Below are 12,113 nucleotides of genomic sequence, written 5' to 3' on the forward strand. Positions count from 1 at the left end.
GAATTTTTGTGCCTTTTATTTTGAATTTTTGCGCCTTTTATTTCTAATTTTTGCCAATTTTATTTTGAATTTTTGTGCCTTTTATTTCTAATTTTTGCCAATTTTATTTTGAATTTTTGTCAATTTTATTTCGAATTTTTGTGCCTTTTATTTTGAATTTTTGCTAATTTTAATTCGAATGTTGGTGACTTTGAGTTCGAATTTTTGTTAATTTTTTTTTGTATTTTTGTGACTCTCATTTTAATATTTTTATGTTAATATTTTTATAATAACAAATATATAATGGAATTTTTTGTGACTTTTAGTTTGAATTTTTTGTGACTTTTATTTTTATAACAATAAATAAACAATTTAATTTTGGGGCCTTTTATTTTGTATTTTTGTGACTTTTATTTTAATCTTTTTATTTTAGTCTTTTTATAATAATAAATAAATAATTGAATTTTTGTGACTTTAATTTTATGGCTTTTAGTTTGAATGTTATATGTTATATGTTATATATGTTATATGTTATATGTTATATATGTTATATCTTATATATGTTATATGTTATATGTAATATATGTTATATCTCATATCATATATGTTATATGTTATGTTATATACGTTATATATAACATATATAACATATATGTTATATATGTTAAATATAACATATGTTATATGTAATATATGTTATATGTTATATGTTATATTAAATTTTAATTATATTTTTAATAACTTTATTTTGAATGTTGCGCATTTTAGTTTGAATTTTGCGAAATTGAGTTCTGTGAATTTCATTTTGAATTCTGCGGGGCTTTTTATTCAGAACATTTTGAATTTTATCTTGAATTTTGGTGACGCACATTTTGAATTTTTGTGAATTTTAGTTTGAGCTGTGTGCGTTTTAATTTATTTAAATTATTTTAGGGATTTTTTTGTTTATTTGACTTTGGTTGATGGAATTTCATTTGCGTTTGCAGCGGCTGTGCCGGGGGCCGGGCTGGGCCCCGCGGGCTCTCCCCGGCCCCGCGTTCCGCCGGCGGCAGCTCCGCTCCAGCCTGGCCGGATTTCCCTGCTCGGTTCCGGCCGTGCTTTCTGTGAGGAAACCCTGCGGGGCTGCGGGGACAGGTCAGGCAGCAAAAACCCTAAAAAATCAAAAAAAATCCTAAAAAAACCCCAAAAAAACAAAAAAAATCCCTTTAAAAAAAACCCCAAAAAAATCCCTTTAAAAAAACCCAAAAAATCCCTTTTAAAAAAACCCAAAAAAATCCCTTTAAAAAAACCCCCAAAAGCTCCCTAAACCCCCCCCACCCAAAAAAAAAGCCCTAAACCCCCCCAAAATCCCTAAAAGCCCCCTAAAAAACCCCTAAAACCTCCCCCCCAAAAAATCCCTAACCCCCCCCCAAAAAAACCCTAAAAACCCCCCAAAAGATCCCTAAAAACCCAAAAAATCCCCCTAAAACCTCCCCCCAAAAAAAACCCCCAAAAGATCCCTTAACGCCCCCGCAAAAATTCCTTAAACCCCCAAAAAGATCCCTAAAACCTCCCCCAAAAAAACCCCTAAACCCTCCCCCAAAAAATCCCTAACCCCCCCAAAAAAAACCTAAAAACCCCAAAAAGATCCCTGAAAACCCCCCCAGAAAGATCCCTTAAAAAACCCCAAAAAAACCCTAAAACCCCCCCAAAAAGAACCTAAAACCCCCCAAAAATATCCCTTTAAAAACCCCCCAAAAATCCCCAACCGCCCCCCCCAAAAAACCCTAAAAACCCCTAAAAACATCCCTAAATCCCCCCAAAAGATCTCTAAACCCCCCCAAAAAGATCTCTAAACCCCCCCCAAAAAATCCCTTAACCCCCCCTAAAAAATCCCTAAAACCCCAAAAAATCCCTAACCTCCCCCCAAAAAAAAAATCCTAAAAAACCCCAAAAATCCCTAAAACCCCAAAAAAATAAAAACCCCAAAACACCCCTGAAAACCAAACACAACCTAAAAGGCCTAAAAGCCAAAAAAAAAATCCTAAAACCCCAAAAACCCTAAAAACCAAAAAAAAAACCCTAAAAACCCCAAACCCCCTAAAACCCTTAAAAACCCTAAAAACCCTAAAAAATCCTAAAACACAAAAAAATCCCCAAAAAACCCCAAATCCAAGGGATTCTGCACAGAGTGGAACCCAAATTCTGAGTTCAGGCTGCTGAATTCAGCATTTTGTGTTCAGAACTACCCTAAAACTAATAAAAGATAAATAAAATTAATACAAAGTAATTAAATTAATGAATAAAAATTAATGAAATTCCTATTTCCAGCCTGTTGCCCCAGGAGGGGGCAGCCCTGGGAGGAACAAATGGACCTGGAGGATTTTAACACCAAAATTTTCTTTGAGCTGCTGCTCAGACAATCCCAATCTGTCACCACCACCCTGGGCCACTTCAAAGAAGAGGTAAAAATTCTTATTTTAAATAAAAATTAAATGTATCAATAATTAATTAATTTTTTGCTGCTGCTTTTCATGTAGGAGAACATAAAATTCAGTATTTTTTTCTATTTCTGTGTAGAATCTTTATTTCAATTTCCATCTCTTTAAATAAACCTGTCCTCATTTTTATTTTCTAAAAGTGGGAAGAGGAGTTTTAAGATAAAATATTTTGATTTTTCTTGAATTTTTTCTCTTGGTATTGATCTGACAATTTTTGGAAAGTGAATTCAGCTTCCAGCTTTGACTTTTTATCTATAAAATGAAAAATATTGAATTTTCTGCACTGAAGAGCTGCAGGTTAAGCTGAGGAGAGATGAATTAATCACTGGATGAGTAGGTTATTTAAATTTTATTATTTAAATTTTATAGTAATCATTTTTTTAAATTTTATTTAAATTTTATTGTAAATATATTCATTTTGCTGCTGAAATCAATAGGAGAGCATTTCACAGCCCAGATCTGAGTCCACTTTGGGAAATCCAGGTGAGGTTTTAAAGACAATGGAGGGAGCTGGATCACAGTGAGCATTTGTAAATAAATAATAAAGAAACAATTTTATTATTAAAAATTACATAGAAATAATTAAATAATAAATAATGTGGGAAAATCATCATTCCCCAAGCTGACATCGATGTGTTTATACCAAAAATTGTCCCCAGTTTGGGGTTTAGTAAAAAAGGAAAATTTCACCAGCTCCAAATTATCCTTCACCCCTAAAATCAGTTTTTAATTGAATTTATTTATTCGTTTTTATTTCTTTTCTTTTTGTTTCGTGCCTCAGGTGAGAGCTGTGTATCACAGGGCGATGAATGAAATCTCCTTGCTGAAGAACCTTTGGCTGAAGGCTCTGAGCACCCCAGCGAAGGGGGAGGAAGAGGAGGAGGAGGAGGAGGAGGAGGAAGAGAGCACAGAGGCCAAAGAGCAGGTAGAGCTCAGCAGGAGTGAGAGGTGGAATAAATGGAATTTTACATGGAATAACATTTAATTTATACATGGAATAACATTTAATTTATACATGGAATAAATTGAATCTATACATGGAATAAATTGAATTTATACATGGAATAACAAGCCGAATTTACACATGGAATGGTGAATTCAATTTATACATGAAATAACAAAAAAATTGAATTCACACGCGGAATGGTGAATTAAATTCACACATGAAATAAAAAAAAAGTTGAATTTACACATGGAATAACAAGTTGAATATTTACACATGGAATTACAAATGGAATTGATACGTGGACCAGTAAATTGAATTTTACATGGAATAACAGCTTGAACTTATACATGGAATAACAAATTGAATTTATACGTGGAATGGTGAATTGAAATTATACATGGAATAACAAGTTGAATTTACATGTGGAATAGTGAATTAAATTTATATGGAATAACAAAAAAAATTAATTTATACATGGAATGGTGAGTTGAATTTATACATGGAAAAATAAACTGAATTTACACACGGAATAACAAATTGAATTTACACATGGAATGGTGAATTAAATTTATACGTGAAATAACAAAAAAAAATTGAATTTATACATGGAACAAGTTGAATTTATACATGGAACAGTGAATTGAATTTACACGTGGAATAACAACTTGAATTTACATATGGAATGGTGAATTGAATTTACACATGAATAAAAAAAAGGTGAATTTACACGTGGAAGAACAAGTTGAATTTATACATGGAAAGGTGAATTGAAATTAATACATAGAATGCTGAATTGAAATTATACATGGAATAACAAATTGAATTTATACATGAAATGGTGAATTGAATTTATACATGGAATAACAAGTTGAATTTACAAATTGAATGGTGATTTATATTTATACATGCAAAGGTGAATTGAAATTATGCAAGCGATAACAAATAGAATTTACAATGAAATGGTGAATTAACTTTACACATGGAATAAATTGCATTCTCTTCTAGAAACTTTAGGCACAGCCACGTAAAATGTCACTGTTAGTGCAGGAGATATTTCATATTTTATAAGGTGCAAAACATTGTCCATAAACAAGAGGTGACACCCAAAACCTGCAAGGGATCAGAGCAAAATAACAAAAACTTTACATGAGAAAGGTGTTAAACATAAGGCAATATTCAAATCATATTTGCAATATTCAAATAATAACTTGGAGGGTAAAAAAAATCTGAGAGTTTGGAACAACAACCACTGGAAAAGGCTTTGAAATTGCTGCAGGGTTCATTTGGTTTGGGACAAATCTGTAATTTAAGTTTTACACGAAAAGGCAGGGGATGCCAGGAGGTTTAATTTGATAATTTAAAAGATTATAAATACTATAATATTTTAATAAATTTAAATAATACAAATATCATAAATAATCTTATTTATAAATGTAAAAGGCTATAAAAGATTATAAACCAGAGCACCCCTGTGCTGTTCCAGGTGCCTCTGTCGGGGTCCCCTCGGGCATTTGGGAGCCCCAGGTCTTGTGGCATCAGTAAAATCCCAAATGATCCACGGGAATTCATCCCCCAAAAACTGATCCCGCTGCTCCAGTCCGTGCTCCAGCTGCTGCAGGAAAACAGAAAATTCAATTTATCACCCGAGAGCCCAGGTAAGACAGAGAGAAAAAGCACTTCCACTCCCCTTTATTTTATTCCTTTATTATTTCAGCTTAAAACCCACAAGGTTCTCCCACAAATCAGATTTTGGTCCCGTTTTGTTGAGGATCTCCTTGGGCTTGATGAGCAAATTAAATTGGGGAAAATTCACCCCAATTTGGGGTGGGGTGAGCTCGCAGCATCCCCTCTGCAGGGTAAATAAAAACTGAAATAATTCTGACTTTTCTTTCTTTTCCCACCACCGTTTCACCTTGCCTACAAAATTCCCCGTGCCAGAAATATTTACTCAAAAACCACAGTGAGAGAGGGATTGTTTAATAAAAGAACATTTCTGGGTTTCCATACCTCCTTTATGATTAGATTCGCTAAGAAAAGTAAAATTTTAGTGCTGCTCACCAGCTCTAAATGCCACTTTTCCACACTTTGATGATGATTGGTTTCTCTAAGAAAAGCAAAGTTTTAGACATTTCCTTCATCCTCTTTATAATAATTCACAGTGCATCAACAGGGATTCATTGAAAAATATTCAAATAAATATGAGAAATGCTCAAAAAAATAAATAAAATAGATAATGTACGCTCAATAAAATAAAAGTGTTTTATCCACTCATATTGCAGTGTTGCTTCTGGGACAAAAAGAAAAGCAATTTTTTTGCAGTAAATAATCTAATTAAATTAATTAATTTAAATTCTACTGTTCTTGCAGCAGAATCACACAACAAGTGGCTGATGAAGAAAAACCAGAATTTCCTTCATGTCCTGAGCAGTGGAGGGCACAGCCTTGCGCAGAGGGCACAGTGAGCAGAATTTCCCATTATTTACTATTTAATCTCATTATTTCGCTACCTTGTACAGTGAAATTCGCCTTTCATCCTGTGAGGATGAAACTTTAATACATGCTGCCATTTCTTCTCTCCCAATTTAAATTTCTCCCTGTTTTTTTTTTTTTTTTTAGCCCTGGAGAGGAAATTGTCGATTCCTCGTCCCCTTCAGAGCTGGAGGACAAAGTGGATGCCCTGACCCAGGAGCTGCTGCAGATTGCAGAGGATGAGGAGCAGTTCTTAAACAGCAAAGGCAACGAGGATTTGCTCTCTTATTACCTGGAAATCACCAGCCTGGAGAAGGAGAGCTTGGCGAAACAAATAAATGCTTTGGAAGAGGAAATAGCCCAGGGCAGGAAGGTGTGAGGCTCCAAACTCCCTGTGAGAGCTGGAATGAAGGATGTGGGACTCCAGCAAGCTCCTCAAAATGCAGTTTATTATTAATAAAATGAAGTTTATTATAAAATGAAGTTGATCCCAAAATGCAGTTTATTGTATCCAAGGTGTCACAGCAGTCCAGGGTGACAGAGCTGTGCCCACAGCTGTCAGCTCCAGCTGCAGGCAGGCCTGGAGAGCCTGAGTTTAGGTTAACAATCTATATAAAATAATATAAAAATTAATATAAAAGAATCCTATACTTTTCTTTTGGTTACAAATTCATTCTATACTTTTCTTTTGGTCACAGTGCATTATTTACTTTTCTTTGCTGAGCATCTTCATACATTAGAACCAATCTATCCCTTAACTTTTACCTCTAGCCTATCATAACTGCTGTAATTTCCATATTCATGTCACTGTTGTCCAGTCACTCATAGTTTGTACATTACAGTTTAAGCCAGAAGTTGTTTTTCAGTTTTCTTGCAATAGAAAATTCTTTTTTTGACCTGCCACATTTGCTGCCTTGTTTGCCTGTGCTATCTTTGTGCTTGGTAAAAACATCATCTTGTTTGGGGTGGGTTTATGCTTTGCTCTAAACCATAAAAACCCTTCTAACCAACACACCCTTTGCCTCACTGGTTATCCAGTGAGACTGGCTCAGCAATTCTTTTCTTCTGTATCAAAACTTGCTTTTATTTCTGTTCCTTCTTCAGAGTCTCCATTCAAAAAAATCTTTCTGCTAGGCATAAATATCTGTGAGACTTTCTTGTCAAACTTTCATCCTTCCCAACACTGCAACCCAAAGGAAATCTCTATTTTTGCCTGAATTCCAGTGTGTCCAACCCAAAGGAAATCTCTATTTCTGCTGAATCCCAGTGTGTTCCTCCTCTCCTTCCCAAAGGCTCACTAAATCAGGAGGCAGAGCAGTGCAGGGATTGAAGTGACATGACTTTGGCTGCAGGAAATGACATTTCTGGCCACATCCAAGTGCTGAGAAGAAATATTGCTGCAAAAGCCCCGACTCAGAGTTTCCAGGAACAGGAGCAGAAAATAGAACCACTCAATTCCTGGTGTGAAATAAATTATTCTTTCAACTAATGCATCACTCCACGAGGTGCTCTGAGGCCCCTGCAGCTGAGAGCTGCAGTTTTCTGATTTTATGACACAGCAAAAACTGCAGATGCGGTTACTTGGGTTAATTAGAGCTGTTTAATTATACTTAAAGTGCAAGAAATTAATATTTTCCACCATTGAAGCAACTTCTGAAGTCACTTTATTCAGGTCTGTGCCACCACCCACCCAGGAATGCCCTGTCCAGGCCATTCCTGCTCTTCAACCTGGGGAACCCATCTGTCCTCCCAAATTCCAGAGCCAAACCCCAATACATGAAATATTCACTATTTCCCAATATCAGCTCAGCCTCCAGTGTAGATAAACAAGTGAGGGAAGAGCAAAGCCACTCAAAACCCTTTTTTTTTACCCCTATAAATATAAAACTCATGGGGGCACAGCAGAATTTAAATATTTTTGTGAGTTATTTAATACCCCGGACACTTCTGCTGGTGATATTTAGGTCTTGGCTCCCGACACCTCTGCCAGGAGGAAGCAAAGTGTTTTTCAAAGCAGCTCGGGGGTGTTTTATCCTCCTTCACCTGCTGGTGTTTCCACCAAAAAAGCTCCTGAACACCCTTCAAGGCACCACCAGCAGCTGGCTTTGATAAAAAAACATCAGCAGATTTATTGATTTATGCATTTCCTTTTTAACTCACAAGCAGAGCATCGCATTACATCTTCAATCTTATGTTAACATCAATTAAAAACATTTAAAACCCCGGAGGGGGAAAAAACCAAAAAATCCCCCAAAAATATTCACAAATACAGAGTCAGAGCCAGGGATCAGACAGGAAGTGCTGTTTTTATGAGGTTTTGCAGTGCCAGCCTTCGCCCCCTCACAAAATCAGGGCTCCAAAGTCCCCGGGGAGCCCTGGCTCTACCTCTTGGTGTTGATCCAGTGGTACCTGTCCACCCGGGGGCCAGCGAAGGTGGCCGTGGGTCTGTAGCTCCTGTAGCCCCTGTGCTGGCCAAGGTGGGAGCCCTCGGCCACGTGGGGCTTCCTGTGCAGGTACTGCCACCAGGGAGCCGGGCAGAAGTCACCAAACTGGGCGGCAAAAATGGGGAAAAGCAAGGTTAAAGTGTGCTGGGGAAGGAGGGGGAGCAGCCAGGACACCCCAGTCCCACCCTGCGCCCTCCTGAGGAAGATGGGCCGTCATTGCTGTCTGCTCCCAAAGCTCATCCCACCCCAGAGCACCAATGAGGCTGGGAAAACCCTCCAAGGACAAGCCCAGCTGTGCCCACGTGCCACAAATTGTAAACCCTTCCAGGTGACTCCGTCAGGGCTGGTCCCCATGGAACAATTCAGTTCTTCAAACAGCTCATACACTGCTTATCCCAAAGTTCATCCCACCCACAGCACCACCGAGGCTGGGAAAGCCTTCCAAGGACAAACCCAGCTGTGCCCTAAGCTGTGTCCCCAAGGGCCACATCCTTTAAGCACATCCTCCAGGTGACACCATCAGGGCTGGTCATCACCCCATGGAAAAAATTCCATGCTTCAAACAGTTCATACACTGCTCATCCCGCCCACAGCACCATGAGGCTGGGAAAGCCTTCCAAGGACAAGCTCAGCTGTGCCCTAAGCTGTGTCCCCAAGTGCCACATCCTTTAAACCCCTCCAGGGATGGTGACTCCATCAGGACTGGTCACCACCCCAGGGAACAATTCAATTCTTCAAACAGTTAATACACATGGAGTGGTATAATGAGAATTAATTAGAAAGAAATAGGGCCACAACTCCTAAACTTTGTTTCACAAAGCATGGACAAGTGTGACACTTAAAACCAACTTTTATGGGACAGTGACACCATCTGCCAGGGCTGGAAAACCCTTCCAGGGATGAAATCACACCTGAACCTCCCCTGGAGCAGCCCAGGGCTGTTTGCTCCCATCCTGTCCCTGGGAGAAGAGCTGACCCTGGAGGGATCTGAGGGTGAGGAGCTCCCGCAGAGCCCCGGCTCACCTGGTAGATGCTGTTGGGGTTGCTGACGGTGGGGATGGCTCTGGGCTCCCTGCTGAAGCTCTCCTCGTCCGAGGAGCTGCTGGAGTGATAGTCCAGGGCTGCCCTGCCCACGGCCAGGCTGATCTGCTGCGGCAGCTCGGGGTTCTCCTCGCCACCAAAGTGTGCCACGGTGAAGGGCCGGCTCCTCTCGCCGTACCTGCAAGGGCTCACCTGAGCGAGCTGGCACTGACAAAGCCACTGCTGAAAAATCCCTTGGCCAGGATTTTCCTCCTGGGAGGCTGAGAAGCCTCACAGCAAAAACAATTATCTGATTGCTTCTCCTGCGTTTTGCTGCTTTGGAATGCGTTTGAAGATTGTTTCATTAGTTTTTACTGCGAGTTGTTTTAACTCAATGGCCAACCAGTGCCAGGCTGTGTCAAGACTGGAGAGAGTCATTTGTTATCATCTTTTTAGCATTCTGTAAGCATCCTATGCTCTTTAGTATAGTTTAGTATTTAATATATATTAATATAATTTATTTAATTATTATATTAATATAATTTATATTTAATATATATTAATATAATTTAATATATAACATGTATTTATATATATTTTTGTATACTATATATATTTAATAGATACCTATATATTATATAGAACACGCATTATATAATACCTACAGTATATGAAGTATATATTAAATACATATTTATACATATATATTATATGTATATACTATATATACATATAATATATATTATATATAATATGTATATATTATATACACATATATATTATATAGACATATATATTATATACACATATATATTATATACACATATATATTATGTATAATATAATTTAATAAATATATATATATTTAATAAATAATATATCATCTAATGTAACAGTGTGCTATACTATATATTATATACTTTATGCATTTTTATATTTATATTATAAATACATAAAAATGTGTTGTAGTTATATATTTATATATTATATATAATTTAATATATGCTATATTACATTATAGTATAGCATACTATATGCTGTACACTATACTATATTATAGTATACTATATATAGCATATAGAATATCTATATATAGCATATATATACTGTACTATATTATAGTATACTATATATAGCATATAGTACACTATATATATTATAGTGCACTGTAATTTAATAGAGTGTACTATATTACAGTATAATCCAGTATTATAAAATAACAAATTAGCTTTCTGAGAACACGGAGTCAGGCCCATTGTTCCCCACAAGCCCAGCACCAAGGCGCGCCCTGGAGCTCACCTGCAGCACACCTGGAAGGGATCCACCCACAGCGTCATCTCCTCGGGCAGCCCCAGCAGCTCGAAGGCCACGTCGCTCTGCGCGCACGCCTGCTCCAGCAGCGGCTCCCGAGCCCGCTGCCTGTTGATCCTGATGCACCTGGGGACAGCGCAGGTGTCACTGGGGGTGCCACTGCCACCCTGCAGGGTCCAATCGCGCAGGGCACGCCCAAAAGCTCAATAAGTTGTCCCAGTACTTTTAGCTTGTTGATGCAGGCTCTCACTCAGAGCCCCAAACGGAAATTCGGCCTCACAAGCTGATTTATCAGCTCAAACGGGATTTGATTTTAGCTCTCATCAATGAGGCAAGTCCCTGCTTTGAGTGTTTGAAACAAAACCGTCCCAAAAGTCACTGTAAGACCACCTGAATTCTGCATCCGAGGAGTCAGGGGCTACTTGAGGTGGAAGTCTTAAGACAAGTGTCTCAGTTCTCTAATCCCACACCTAGAGGTAAAAAACCCATTTCCACCTCAGTTCTCTGGTCCTGCATTTACAGGTTAAAAAAAAAAATTTCCATCTCTAATCACACATTCACAGGTAAAAAATATTTCCACCTCAGTTTTCTAATCACATGCTTACAGGTAAAAAAAAAAAAAATTCCACCTCAACTCTCTAATGCCACGTTTACAGGTAAAATAAAAGATTTCCACCTCAGTTTTCCACCTCTAATCACACATTTACAGGTTAAAAAAAAACCAAAGTAATTTTCACCAATTCATTATTTTTTCCTTCAAGCTTAAGGGGTATCCTGGTGGTTCCCTCTGCATTATTTATTTCACTTTGAGGCCTCTTGGATGCCAACCTGAGCCCCTCTCACCTGAAGGCCTGGCCTCGGGAGGGGTTGTCCAGGTACCAGTGATTTTTGTACTTCTCAAACAGCAGCGTGGTCAGCTTGGCTGCAAACTTCTCCATTTTGTGCTTGCTCAGCCTGTCCTCCCTCTTCACCAGCTTGGTGATGAAGAAAACCGTGGCAGCAATTTCATCTTTCATCTTCAACTGGAGCACAGGAGGTGCTGGAGCAGGGATGGAACAGCACAGCAGAGATTTAATAACATTAAAGCACAATCAGCTTCCAAAAACTGATGCTGCAAAATCCACACAAGCCAGGAGAGAAAAGCCTGACTGCCAAACAGCGATTTAAATTTAGTTTGGGATATTAAAATCGCTCTAATGCATCACTAGAAGGTACCTACACTAAGCAAGTTAAGAGAGAATAGAGAAAAAGAGTTTAAGACATAAAAGTTCTTATTTGTCATATATATTACAAGCAGTAGACTTTACTAGAGAGAGCTTTTAATGTAAAAAAGACCAAAAATATCACCTTTTCACAGCAGAGAAAAACTGATGCAAAATCAGTTCAAAACTGGTGCAAAATCCACACAAGCCAGGATAGAAAGGGCCTGGATAAGCCTGACTGCCAAAAAGAGGATTAAATTTA

General features: G+C 38.0%; 1 protein-coding gene across 1 annotated transcript; it reads right to left on the bottom strand.

The window, feature by feature from the left end:
- Positions 1-8,255: 8,255 nt before the first annotated feature.
- BTG4 (BTG anti-proliferation factor 4) lies at positions 8,256-11,665 on the bottom strand. Its single transcript, XM_058041329.1, has 4 exons — positions 11,493-11,665; positions 10,638-10,775; positions 9,342-9,537; positions 8,256-8,423 (listed from the first exon to the last, which is right to left on the bottom strand). Exons 1-4 carry the CDS (start codon positions 11,663-11,665, stop codon positions 8,256-8,258), a joined length of 675 nt encoding a protein of 224 aa, XP_057897312.1.
- Between the last annotated feature and the right edge of the window lie 448 nt (positions 11,666-12,113).

This window comes from Melospiza georgiana, chromosome 27 (assembly GCF_028018845.1).
Source record: "Melospiza georgiana isolate bMelGeo1 chromosome 27, bMelGeo1.pri, whole genome shotgun sequence".
Lineage (NCBI taxonomy): Eukaryota > Metazoa > Chordata > Aves > Passeriformes > Passerellidae > Melospiza > Melospiza georgiana.